At 45.9% G+C, this 13,871-nt stretch overlaps 1 protein-coding gene across 3 annotated transcripts; it reads left to right on the top strand.

Annotated features, from left to right (window-relative positions):
• Nucleotides 1-1,079: 1,079 nt before the first annotated feature.
• On the top strand, nt 1,080-12,739 carry MNDA (myeloid cell nuclear differentiation antigen). Of its 3 annotated transcripts, none has more exons than XM_032397242.1 (7): nt 1,080-1,299; nt 5,449-5,737; nt 6,646-6,782; nt 7,280-7,441; nt 8,441-8,863; nt 10,271-10,459; nt 12,450-12,739. In XM_032397242.1, the coding sequence occupies exons 2-7, from the start codon at nt 5,473-5,475 to the stop codon at nt 12,582-12,584; spliced, it is 1,311 nt and encodes a 436-aa protein (XP_032253133.1). In that variant the 5' UTR covers nt 1,080-1,299; nt 5,449-5,472; the 3' UTR covers nt 12,585-12,739. The 3 variants fall into 3 exon arrangements, with proteins under 3 accessions (XP_032253133.1, XP_032253134.1, XP_032253131.1); XM_032397243.1 differs by having other exon boundaries at nt 1,080-1,308; XM_032397240.1 differs by having other exon boundaries at nt 1,080-1,295; nt 12,450-12,738.
• Nucleotides 12,740-13,871: the final 1,132 nt, after the last annotated feature.

Genomic DNA, 13,871 nt, shown 5'->3' with positions numbered 1-13,871 from the left:
GACCTCACCAACATTCTAAAACTACATCATAAAGATGTAGGAGCATTGCTCCGATTTCCCTTTGTTTGGGCCAGTAGCCTGTGTGTTTTCTGCTGGAGAAACAACGGAGGGCATCACCCCACGTAAATTAGTTTCTAGTACAGGGAAAAGAAAACATCCTGAATCATGGATATTTCTGTCCTCTGCCTCCTGGTCTCTAGTTTGGGGCCCTCTGACCTCCCTAACGTCCCTCAACTCTTTATGTTAAGAGAGCTCGAGGCATCCACATAAGCAGCACTAAAGTCTGTAATGAAGAGTCATGACAACCTGCTGGTATTTTTGGCACCTGCCAGACCCTCCTTGATTTTGCCTGACTCACTCCTGCATATTCAAAGGTTTTCAAACCCAGACTGCAGCTCTCTCCTCCACAAACCCGGTTCCAATTAACTCAGTTTTCTTCTCCCTTCACATGCCCTGGTCTTTGGGACTCATTTTCATTTCATGGCCCCTTCCTTCTTGCAAGTCAGACAGGGGGTTACCACCATACTAGATGCTGATTGACTCCATTTATTTGATGTCTCAGGGTTACAATTCTCCAAATGGTGTCCGTTGTAAGATATAGAAAAAACATTGTAGACAAAGTATTCATTGGGCCCTTAACTCTTCTAGAAGCTTCCTGCTCTGCCAGAATTTGAAGGAGTTTTGCTGTAATGATATGAGCCTATTAGTCACTTGTGTTTACCCATGAACAATCCCCCAAGATCTCCTCCTGCCTTGGTTGCTATGTGAACAGAAAGGGAGGAAGTTGGGGTTGGTGACTCACTCTTCCTTCATGGTCTCGGAGCCTCACTTAAGGGGCTCTGGCATCTACCGACCCACACTGAAGTCTGCTGTTTAGAAAGTTCTAATGTTGTAACTCCTTTCAAACATTTGTAAAAATAAAATAAAAGAAGTGATAATTTAGCTCTGATTTTTCATTGTGTCTAAGATGCGTATGAGAAAGCTGTTCAGCTCCTCTGACTAGGGAAACACAGAGCTAAAGCCCTGGATGGGAGGAGTCTCAGAACAAGTTTCGTAATCTCCGCCTCTGGGGGCTGAGCTCAAGGCAGGCAGCCGGGGTGGCTACTCTGTGATGCTCACCACTGCCATTTTCTTACCTCAGAAATTATTTTCTTAGCATTTCAGGAGATTGCAGTATCCTGCAGTTCAGTTTCTGAGAGCTTTACTGATTTGTCTTCCTACTCAAGCCAAGCAAACACTGATTGCTACATTTCTGAAGAAGATCTCGAGATCTGGACTACTGGGGAGAATCTTCAGTGAGTGAGTCCGGTCAGGATTTTTGTAGAGGAGATGCGGGTACTTCCTTGATGGGGGCTGGGGCCGGTATCAACTGTATTCTGAAAAGTGAAAATCTCAGTGCCTTCATCCTAATCCTTCCACTACATGGGACGATGATAGGTATCTTTGACGATTGCAGCTTTAAAATCCATTCTGTGGGTGTTTACAGCATGGTTGATATTCAGAAGCGGGCCTTGGCTTTCTAGCCTGGAGGGGGCCCAGGGAACTTGCCGGCTGTGGTGGGAGTGGGATAGGGGACAGGATGGTGGGATGAAAAAAGTATTATGCAATGATACTAAGTAAGAAAATACATCTGGACATAAAACTATATTCTATGGTATTATCCCAATTTCACAAAACATGAGAACACCCACACACAGTAGAGCGTTTCTCAGGTTCATGGGCACACTCCCTCAAACACATGGCGCCCTAGCGTTTCCCTGAGCGCTGTGGGTCCGCTCTGCCTCGAATGGCGGGCCGGCATTTCAGGTCGTGGCAGACACACTCCCCGGGCTCCTCAAAGGCTGAGGCAAACGGTGGTGGAGTTTGTAGAAAAAAGGTGGTTGGAGACAAATCTGTAGCCACAGTTTGGAAAATGCTTTAGTCTTTCTGTAGAGCTTGGTGCACAAACATTTCATGCCCTTTTGAGAGAAATGTAACATTTTAAATATTAGTTTCAGAATTTCCTAAGTGTTAGATCAAGCTTTTTATTTAAGCTGAGCAGTGTTGGTCAGCTTTTCTAAGTATTTTCTGCTGCTTTTCTTGCTTTGTTCAGTAACTAACATATGCTAGAGTCAAACTATAATCATGATTTTGTCCATTTTTCCTTGTAGTTCTCTCAACTGTTAACATATATGTATGAATATATAGTGAGAAATATGCTACATAACACTATTCATAATAATATGAATAACAAAAGCTCATAATAAATAATATATATTTATTACTATTAAGCAAATACATAATTAAAACTGTTGCAACTTTCTGGAAGGTAAACCTTTAATCATTGTGCAGTGAAACTAGTTCTGATTAAAATCTTTGTCTTAAAGTCTTTTTAACGCTACACTGACACAGATAGTCTGCTCTCTTTAATGTTTCCATGTACAACTTCGGAAACAATCTTTTTTAAAACTTTGAGTTACTTTTTGTCAATGATACATAAGTAGATTTTTTTTTAAATCCATTTTAGAAATGTTGCCTTTTAGTGGGTTTATCCCTTTATGTACATTAGGTGAAGTGCTGTATTTTGACTAACTTAAAACAATTACCTATAGTGTTTATTCTGTGCTTTCTTCTTCTTCGCCAATAAATTTAAATTTATATCTCCAACCCGTCCTAACAGGCAAGTAGCTCATTAAGCACAAATCCTCTTTCTTCCCTGTCCACCCCACCATGTTGATCTACTTCCTGTTTTGTTTCTCTTCAGTTGGGGCTTTATTTATTTTTAAAATATTGAAAGAGTCAATCAAGGTCTTGTTCTCTCTTTCTTTTTTGCCAGCAGTTGTGTGGTTTTTTTTTTTTTTTCTTTTTTTTCCTGACCTCTTATTTTCCAGGGGAATACCGTTTCCAAAACACTGCTCCGTTGGTGTCTTTGTGTTGCAAATCTGTTTACTGTGTTGGTCAATATCAGAGATTGAGCTGTAGTACATTGCATTTCAATGCCATTTGAGCTAGATACAAAATTCTGGTTTCAAAATTATTTTTTCTTCAATTTATATTGGCCAACGCCTCTCTGAAACATTTGGGTTCACATAAGTTTTGAAATTCAGAATTTGAGTGACTTAGGAAAGGCTGTCTAATGCACACACCACATCTTGTGTATCATATAGATGATCGAATAAGATCTGAGTCCTGACTCAGCTCACAGGCACTCACGGTCGTGTAGCGATGTTGTGGGAAACAAAGGCAAAAGGAAATGAGAAACAATTAAATGTGCTTATAACTTGCAGCCCATGGACAGATACCTGAGGCAGGCAGAGTATAGGTATTGCTTTGCTAGAGGGAAAAACAACCTTAGTTTGACAATAGCTAGGCTTCCAGTATCCTGTGCATCTTCTTTAGCATATGAAAGTCCTTTTCAAACCTCCCTTGAACTTCCCTTATCTTTACTTCCCACAGCCCCAAAGTATATAATGGGTCACCCCTCACAACCCCAGGGCAGCAGCTCTTTCTGCCCACGGGTCCTGTCCCTGTGCTTTAATAAAACCACCTTTTTGCACCAAAGATGTCTCAAGAATTCTCTCTTGGCCCTTAGCTCCAGGCCCCAACAATGCTGCTCAAAACCGTATCAGCAAGACGTGAGAACTTGCATTAAGGTGGAATTTAAAAATATATATATATATATATATTCTACACAGGCTCCTGAGGTCTCACATCAGATATTTTTCTAACAAAATCTGTCATCAAATTGATACACACACGGACATGCGCAATCACACACACCCACATAACTTTTGTTTTCACAATTTGGGGAGATTTCAGTAGTGCAGATATGGAATTTGGGTGAAATACTATACGGAGGTACTCCATGCCAGTTTTGCTGTTGAAAATCTGATTTTGAAACTTTGTAAGTGATCTACTCTTTTTCTCTGGAAGTCAATTTTTTCTTGCTGTTTTGGATATTTTTCAGTTCCTCTACATTATGTCCTGATGTGGGTTTTTCCTTTGCTCTCCTATTTGGCACACTATTGGTCAATCCCTCTGAGGATATTCATGTTATTTGAATCCCAAGAAGTGTATCTCATTATTTCTTTCAATATCTTCTCCTTTTCATTTTATATTTTGTTCTTTTAACAACAAACAGCATGTGGGTGTGGACACTTTGACCTGTGGCCTGAGAGGTCTCACATGCATTTTCTGTCTTCTATTTCTGAATCCATTCTGTCTTCTTGTGGGACAGCTTTCAATCTCATCTTACAAATCACTCACTTACATTCGAGTTGTACCCGTTGAAGTATGTGGTCACATGATTATATTCTAGGAGCTAAGTCTTCTGAACTCCATAGTCTAAGCTATTAACAATCGTCTTCTGCTTACTGAGTCATGTGCTGGGGGAAGATACGGGAGGAACAAAAATGACAAAAGTGACATTTTTCACAAATACTGATTTTCATAAGCTGAATTAGATTCAGAGTTTAGGATACTATGTAAAAATATCCAACATAAGAATATGATTGGATTTGGGCTGAACATGTCTGCACATGTACATAATTTGGCAGAATTACATTATACTAGTTTCATGAAGACCATGTATTCTCTAGATTTACCTTTCAAAAAAAAGGGAGGGGTGGAGGAAGTACATTCCATGCAGAGAGCCTGACATAGCACGATGCAATGCATATTTCTGGAACCTAAATATGAAAAATGGAAAAGGGGAGAAGTCAGGAAGAGACATTATTCAAGGCGTAAAAGCCGGGCTAAATATCCAGGAGTACTTCCTAAGGAAAACAGGGAACTACTGAAGGATTTTGAGACAGCTAGAAGTACGGCTTATGGAGAGAGAACTGAGTCGAGAAATTAGCTGGGAGGAGGAAATTCAAGCAACTCTTAATTGTGGCCAATCAGGGCTACTATGGTTCTGCACGAGAGAGCAGGTAGACCAGGGCACATAGGACACGGAGAACATGGCCCGAGCCCCAGGGAGAGAGGACATGGGAAGGGCTGACTAGGGAAGAGTCCGGCATGCTGGGCAGGTACCCAGCAGGGAGGGGGACGGTGGGAGGACAGTCACAGGGAGTGAGAGGTGACAGAGTCCAGAGCCAGCAGGTGGACATCCAGGGAGAGACCTCAGCCCCAACACAGGATGGGAGGAGGTAGCGAGCGAGTGGGGACTCTGACCCCCTGCAGCCCACACTCCACACAGGGCAACAGCAAGACCTCTTTCCAGACCTCCTGCCACCACACCCACCCCCAACCCAACTCAACTATCATTATTAAAAGGAAAGAATTTCTTAGAAGTCCTGAATACAGCAGTTCTCAACCCACAGTGACACACCTGGAAATTAAGTTCCTCTTTGTCACACACACTCAAGGACGACACCGTGACATGGGCCACTCACTCACATAGACACAGCCAGACTTTTAAATCTTCTGGAGAAAGGTATAACACTGTATGGTATTTTTCTCTTGCAGGCTCAGCCAGCCATACCTGGAGAGATGGGGGGTGAGTACAAGAGAATTATTCTGCTGAAAGGACTGGAGCTCATCAACGACTACCAGTTTAGCATAGTTAAGTCCCTACTGGCCCGTGATTTGGGACTGACTGCAAACATGCAAGAAGAATATAACAAGGTCAAGATTGCTGACCTGATGGAAAAGAAATTCCCAGGGGCTGCCTGTGTGGACAAGCTAATAGACCTATTCAAGGACATGCCACCACTTAAGGACATTGTTAAGCAACTTAGAAATGAGAAGATGAAAGGTAATAAGGAAGATCCCACAACTGACTGCTCTACCCTGACCCCCCTCCCCAAATTGAGTAGAAGAGCACTTGGTGGGGTGGCATACCCCTTTGCCAGCGCGTGACTCCGCAGCGGTGACCACGCAGGATGCAGGGGCCAACAAGCTAACAGCCCTGGGCATCCCCTTTCCTGGGAAGGGGACTGATTGATTGATCTATGCTGAAGGTTGTATTAGGCGCAAGGACAAAGAATGAAAGATAGAAGGAGCCCATGAAAGCCTGAGGCTTCCAGTGCTTTGGAAGTGTTAGAAAATCACAAAATAATCACTTATTTTAAAATAATTACGTTTAGCCAATGAATGTGCCTATTCTAACACTATTTGCCACATGATCATCTGCCTTCTGGTAACAAAGGTACAGCGTGCTTAACATAAAACCTACCTCTCAGAGAGGCGGACAACTTGCCCCTGGTAAAATCACTGTGTTGAAACAAACTTTAAAAAAACCCAAAGGCCAATGTCGCCATTTTGTCACCTCACCGATCTGTATCCTATTTCCTTTCATTGGTTTCTGTTATTTTAATAGATCTTTTGAAGAACATGACCAAGCAGTCAGTATCATGAAAACCTTGGATTTTTTTTAAGGAGATGATGGGAGAACAGGGCTGGGAAAGGGTGGGATGGCAGCGCATAGGAATCCAGAGGATGGGGAGGATGTGCTCACTGCCCGGAGAGAGAGTTCGGAAACCACTGAGGAGCAGGACGCAGTGTCCCGGCCTGTGGTGGGGCCGGCGGTCCCCTCGGGCCAGGCTGGCTCAGGCAGGACAGGCAGACTCCAGTGTACCTGGATCCGCGGCGGGAGCTGAGGGGACTTAGCTGTGACAAGGCTTCAGCCCTGGGTTCATTGTGTCCTCCTTGTTTTTGTATCAGTTGCAAAGAAAATGAAGACAACAGAAGAAACTCCAAAGAAAAAGCCGCAACAGGCAAGGGCGGGCCCCTCGGCGTGCGCCCCCACGACAAGCAGCGCTCTGCTGTGCGAGAGAGCGGAGGGGACCGCTGCGCCTCAGGTAGGCCTGGGGAGGGACAGGGGGCTTCGGGCCCAGGAAGGGCTCTGCCGGGCACTTGCTGCTTTGTCGGTATTCGGTCGGCGCAGATTTGCCAAATGGAGGCATTCGGGTCATCTGGTTCGTGCCAGGCAAAAACGGGGAAAACGTTTCCGTGACATAAACGTGATGACATCACCTCCTTCGTGCAGACGAGTCGCAGCCAGGCTGGCACCGCGGCTCGCGCACCCCCGCGCACCCCCGCGCACCCCGATTTTCAGGAGGCTGGAGCTCTTCCCGTCCCAACGCGGGGGCGGCTCCAGCAGTGGGGCGTCTGCGTCCGTGAGCGTCTCCCCTGTGGGCTGTCAGCCCTGCCCGCTCTCACCCGCTGCCTGTCTCCAGGCGACAGCCGGGGACACCGGGGGTTTCCCGGGACGCCGCATTCCCGGCCAAGCAGTGACACTGTGCGGTGCTTCTCTTGGTGCTGAAAGCCGCTAACAGGAGCATTAAACTACTTTCAGAAAAGAAAAACCGCCGCCAAAGGAACGGCTGCGACAAAAAAGAACAAGGGGACCCAGCCGCACACGCAGGCGGTGTCCCGCTCCGGGGCCAGCACGTCCGCGGCTGTCGGCTTCCCGCCGCCCCAGAGCGCACCGTCGGCCGCGTTCTTCGCCTGCCCCGAGGTACCGCTGCCCCGTTGTCCTCGCCGGTGTCCTCGCGCCCAGGGACCGCCCCTGCCGTCGGTCGCAGGCGTCCCAGCGCGCTTGGGCAAAGGGGCTGCCCTTGTTGGGGGTGAGTGGGTCCCACGAGGAGAAGCCACAGCCACATAAAGTACATGGTGGTGGCCGTGTGGACTACCCCAGGCCAGACGCGTCTCAAGTGCCTCTGGTCTGTGGGGGTGAGTGGCTTGGCTCCATGCCCCTCCGTGTCTAGGACCCCAACACCCATCCCTGCCCGCCCTGCGGGGGGGTTTCCCCTTCCTGACAGGATTCGGCCGCTGCTCATCCAGACCAGGCCACGGTGAGAGAGGGGATCAGAGGTGAACACACCTGTCCTCCTCTCTTCCGTTAGAGAAATGCTGTGGCTACATGGTCCCAGGCACCTATCCTCTGCGGAGCTAAGTAGGACAGGGACTTTGGAGCCACTAACAGCGCTGTTTCTTGCGCAGAGGTGACATGAGCTGGACCCTCACGGGCGCCCCAGATACACTGAGAACCCTTTGTGGCTTGTATGGGCGCTGGTCCCCACCTCCAGGGCCCTCGGCGTGGTTTGTTCACACTTCCTATTTTCTTTAGTCATTTAAGACTGAATGGGTGGAGGATATATTTGAATGAAATATTTGAATCTGTTCCTTTGGTCCTTGAGGGCAGCGCAGTTCTGTCCCGCTCTTGCAGAGGATCCGGCTCTAATTCAGAAAGACGCGTCTGTTGAAGTGAGGGTGCTTGGACTCCTAGGCCGCTGTCTGCTACCTTATACTTTGGCTAGATAAGCTACTGGTTCGTTAGCTTTTCCTTTCTGTTAGGTAATTCGTTTCTAGCCTGGCTCCAGCTCCAAATATCTGTGAGGGTCATTGTGGTCCCAGTATTATAATTGAGGTTTCACGCATGAGAAAATGACCTGGCTGGTATTCCCTGCCCAGACTTGTAAATTTGTTTCCCTGTTTCTGTCCGACACACAACCAGATGATGATGATGAAGGGCCAACATCAAGCTGCTCCTAGAGGACGTGTCCTTCAGCAGGGCCCCCTGACTGTCCTGGTACTGAAAGCAACGGAGCCATTTGAATACGAGTCCCCAGAAGAGGGGAGAAGCAGAATGTTTCATGCTACAGTGGCCACTCCCAGTCAGTTTTTCCATGTGAAGGTTTTAAACAGCAACCTGAAAGAGAAATTCACAAAAGAGAATATCATTACCATATTAGATTACTATGAATGCAAAGGAATCCTCGAGATAAACAAAGCCTCATCTGTGTACGAAGCCGAGCCTTTCCAATTGATTGTGGTCCCAAACAGCATCATCAAAAGAGCAAATGAAACTCCCAAGATTGATAATCTTTACAAGCAAGCATCAGGAACATTTGTGTATGGATTATTTCTGTTACATGAGGTAATCCCTTAAAATTGTTTTTATTTTCTCTGTCCACACCTGAAATTGAGTGTTTTCACTTGCCAAGCTCTGTGTACTGACTCTGGGGTGGAGCCCGGCTCCCAGCCCACTGTCTTGACTACAGAGTGGAGGTCAAGTGTGCCACACAGCAGGAAATGGGACTGGTGACCTGATAGTCTTCTACCCGAGATACCTTCATGCAAGTTCTTTGAAAAAGAGTCACTAGAAACCTTGTTATTTCACCAGTAATGATTATTTTCAACCTCCGTGAGCAAGGACAGCACAGGGTATAAATGAGTATGCACATGCTCATAATTGTATCTCTGAGCTCCTCCACGACTGTATAAATCTTTTTTTTTAATTTTTTTTACTTTGAATAATAGATTGCCCTAACAAAGATTAATTCTGGCTGTGACACATATTCAGAGTAATAAATATATTGGCTTGTATTCTCCTGAATGTGAATACCTTCAACATGTAGGCAAATAATATAATCATTCAAGGCTGTCTCCTCTAACCTATTTATTTAACACATTATTTATGAACAGTTTATTGAAGACTAAGGTTTCATATTGTATGATAATTGGAAGACATGGCAATCTAATTCCATTATATCCCCAAAAGGGGGGGAGGGATGGCATGGACAGTTTTACTGAGATGTCATGTCCAAATTCAGGGTACTGGTTAGTATGATGCATTCAGTTCTCCCCAGAATTTACAAACTGTCATGAACTCCCCTGGTATCTCATAGGATCTCATAAGATCTTATATGCTTCATAGCCCCATATGCCTGTCTTCCGGGATAGCCCCTTAATTTACTTCCATTCCTTTCTTACACTGTCTTTCAGAGACCATGGTTAAAAATGCATTTATAGAATTGATGAGTTATAACTTAAGAAAGTGAACTGCAGGATCCTGGTCAGTGGAGATAAGATTTGGAGAAGGATGGGTAAATGGAGAAGGTTGAAAAAGGAATTAGTTACTGGAACCTTACTTGTTATATAGGTTCTTTATAATCGGCTGACAAATAGTCGTGGTCATGTCCATTCCTTTCTGCATAAGGACAGGAGCTAAAGGAGTCCACCAGAGCTCCGATTCCTTCCTCTGATTCCAGTTGTTTTAAGGAATCAACGCTTCCCTTGTGGTGAAGCAGTAGAAAATAGGAAGAAAACTCATTGTGCTAGAATTGCCAGATAGAAAATATCTAGAACAAGAAAGGGGAAGAAAATACAAAAGCAGGATAATAAAAGGAAAGTTCTCTGACAAGACCTTGCCAAAGCTCTGTGTTTATTTGTGCCTATAATTGCTTTTTTATGTCTTGGATTTCCTGTGCCACCAGGTGCTTCCTCAGATATATGAAAGTCACTGCTATGACTTCAGAAACTGAATGTTGCATTTCTGTTGCAGAAAAAAGTGAATAGGAAGACGACAGTATATGAAATACAGGATAATACAGGAACGATGGAGGTCGTGGGGACCGAGAGATGGCACAACATCAGGTGTGAGAAAGGAGATAAACTTCGACTCTTCTGCTTTCAACTGAAAACAATTGACCAGAAGCTGAAACTGACATGTGGAACTCACAGCTTCATCCAGGTGGGAACTGGATAGAGGAACGTTAGTTTGCCAATAGAGGCAAATAATTTTGTTTAGGTTTTGAGAGCACCAGATTCCTGTTTTTGGACACATAAGAGTCCAGCGGGTGGGAGGAGAACACGGCCATGCCTTGCATTCATTTTTAAGTGGAGGATTTTTAAAAGGCTATGAGGAAATGACATTCACAGAGATTTCAAAAGGATAAGATACTTAACGCTAAATAAGGAAATATTTGAAGACATTAGGAAGGCAGGGAGGCTACTTCTCATAATGGTTGAGAGCAGGGCCTTGAATAGGACAGACCTGATTAGAATCCTGGCCTTCAGCAGTCACCACTTGCCTGACGTTGGGGATGTAGCTTGACTGGTCCTCTGAAAGGGTCACAGTCTCTACATCATTGGGTTGAGGTAAGACCGTGCGTGGTTAAGTGAGACCATACACATTCTCTAACTGCTGAACACCAGAACGGAAATCAGTCTGCAGTAGGTACTATTTTTCTTAGCAAAGTAGACATTGGAAAGAGTTCTAGGCAAAAGAAATGATGCATGTGTGTCCCCAAAAGTGTGAGACAACATGATTTCTGTATAACTGAAATGCCATAGATGTAGAGATGGAGGGAAGGTGAGGCCAGGGAGTAGAAACAGGAGTCAGGGGGTGTATTTGGTGTATTTCTTTTGTCAGAAATAAACGGAAATGGAAAATTCATTGTGAAAACAAGTAACCACTTGAAAAATTTTATGCGGAAGAATGCCTGATGACTTTGACATCTTGGCAAAAAGTATGCTAGTAACTCTGGAGGGATGCATTAGGGAGAGGCCAGGTTTGGAGACAGGGACAGCAAGCAACAGCAGTACTTGGCAGCTTAAGGATAATTCTTAAAGGCATGGGTGTGAATGATACTGCCCAAGAGAAATAATAACATAACAACATGTGTATTTAAACGAGTAAGAAAACACTTAGCTGAGCGCTCACTGTGTGCTGGGAACTGAGACAGTGACGAAGATACTGAGGTCGTTATTCCCATTTCATTGATGGAGATACTGATTATCACTGTCGTTGAAAGGTGGGCGGTAGCCCTGCTGGGCACTGCGTATGTCTGCTGTAACCGAGACCCCTGTGCTGGTGCTTGGGCTCCAGACTCAGACTCTTGGGCTCAGTGGGCAGACCAGACACATAAGGGTGCAGCTTTGGGAAAAACTGGTCTTTGAGAGTGGCCTGAGGGGAAGTATACCACGCAGGAACAAAAAGAAGTGAGCATAGAGGTCAGCAGCAAAATGGAAAGTGTGTATAATAAGCACCAAAACAAGTTTAACGAAGAAGAGGGTCAACAGAGCGCGTACCAGACACATGACCGAGGGGGTCCCAGGACCCTGAGTAACTATATCTTAGAGCCAAAGGCACCGCCCTGTCGTGCAGTGCACATCTTGGCCCACGTGACACCACACTCTCTTTCTCGGGCACGTAGGAACATACACACACATACTCACAGAGGTCCACCATGGAATTCTTGATGCGCTAATCAACATTAAACTGAGTGCAAATAATTAATCTAGAAATTCTGATCTATTCGTGCGTACAGACGTGTACGAGCACATCAGTGCCACTCTTCAGGTCCCCTAACGCAAGAATCCCCGACTTCTACCTTTAGTCCAGAGCAGTTGCCCTGGGAAAAATATTTACCTTTTGTTGCTTCCTGTCACTTTTCTGCTCCAGTGAGGACTCCCCTTCTTTCCTCCTCACCATCCTTGTGGAGCTGTTCAAGTGGACCCGTGGGGGCACCAGGAAATCTCTCCTTTAGGCTCCAGATGAGGAGGGCTCACAAGAGGATGGTGCAGTGCAGGAGATGGGGGAGAGAGAATGAGCAGCCTCCGAGAGAGGACATGGGGTGTTGACGGAGCTGGAGACACAGTGCAGGTGGAAGGAAGAAGAGCAGCAGACCTTCAGTGCAACCCCTAGGATCTCATTGTGTCTTTCTTATCTCTCCTTTAAGGTCATCAAGGCTAGGAAAAGCAAGAAGGAACCAGTCGGTTTTGACTTAAAGGTGGAATTTGATATGATGCACTCCCCTCCAGATCAATTCATGGGCTATCATAGTGGTATTGTTAAAACTGAGGATTTCTATTAAAAATAGATGCAGTAGAAATAGCCCAGCATATTAAGGGCTGCATTGTAGATTATATTTCTTTATTTTATAAAATATACTTGTATTTTTCTGTATTTTCTAAGAATATTACATTTTACAACTAACACATTTATAATGCAAAAAAAAAAAAAATAAAACGTCCTTTTTCAAAGGGCATCATATGGTCTCTTTAACCCAGGAGTGAGCTGTGTGAGGGGGGTTGATTTGTGTGCTGTGAGCCACATGGGGCGGCGGGGGTGGGGTGCTCTGGACCTCACCGACATGGGGGTCTGCATGCTGACTGTGACTTCCAGAGGGCCCTCACTGGGGCCAGCCTCAGGTGATGCAGGTTGGTCCCACAGCCTATCTGAAAATCGGTGAATCCTATGCCCTGGAGAAAGGTTTATTCGGTCCCCCCAAAAAAACTCCTTTCTGCAATTCTGTCCCTCTGAAGGGGAGCGTTCATGGCATTGGTTTCTCTGGAGGAAGCACCATTGGTGATTTATACAGAGGGGCCAATATTTTCAAGAAGCTTCCCTATCTCTAGCTACAGTGACACATCTAGTCCCATCCCCCTGATCCGTAGGTACACCACATTATTAATTTTTCAGCAGTATTTTCCTATTCTCTTACGTGTGTGGATTCCAGACCCATGTGACCCAAAGAGGGACATGCAAAGAGCAAAAAGTTAGAAAATAGTGAGTGACATCTACCCTACGTGACAGCAAATATCACCTAAAGAAATTAAATTCCTAAAGTCAACATTTACAATAGAGCAGCTGACTCTGTTTCTGGGGATTGCAGAGTAGCCTCCCCCCAGAAGCAACACCATGACTCCGTCCGAGGACGGGAGGTGACAGCTCCAGGCTTCGAGCAGCAGGCTGCACAAGGATAGGACCCCTGAGGGGAAGCCGACTCAGCAGTAAGCACCGCAGGGGCCCGGGGGGGGGGTTTCCCGGCGGCAGATGGGGAGCAGGTGTCAAAGCAGAGCCTGGCAGCCACACCGGCCACGGCGGTAAACATCAGTGTGCGTGGCACCCAAATAGCTGGCATCTGGAGAGAAGAGAGCTCTGCAGAGGGGGCCTCGTTCACCGGCTGAGTCCTGGGAGCTGCACACATTGGGGCTGAGATCAAGCGAGGCCCAGCAGCTGCTATGGGCTTGAGCACGGAGAGGAAGGATGAGAGAGCGCACAGTGCTGGCTAGTGGACGTCACTACAATGAGACCCATCTTTCCAACCTGGGCAACCACCTAACCAAGCAGGGAGGCTGCACGTGAGGGGTAAACATCA

This window comes from Phoca vitulina, unplaced genomic scaffold (assembly GCF_004348235.1).
Source record: "Phoca vitulina isolate PV1807 unplaced genomic scaffold, GSC_HSeal_1.0 scaffold97, whole genome shotgun sequence".
In the NCBI taxonomy this organism is placed as follows: domain Eukaryota; kingdom Metazoa; phylum Chordata; class Mammalia; order Carnivora; family Phocidae; genus Phoca; species Phoca vitulina.
Note: the sequence above shows the minus strand (reverse complement) of the source record. Positions and strands in the feature narration are given on the sequence as shown.

Excerpts from the sequence above, each read along its gene's own strand:
- MNDA (XM_032397242.1), top strand. The coding sequence starts at position 5,473 with ATGGGGGGTGAGTACAAGAGAATTATTCTGCTGAAAGGACTGGAGCTC. Across the intron at positions 6,783-7,279 it reads AGGGGACCGCTGCGCCTCAG|AAAAGAAAAACCGCCGCCAA; the intron begins GTAGGCCTGGGG and ends AACTACTTTCAG. Across the intron at positions 7,442-8,440 it reads CGTTCTTCGCCTGCCCCGAG|ATGATGATGATGAAGGGCCA; the intron begins GTACCGCTGCCC and ends ACACACAACCAG.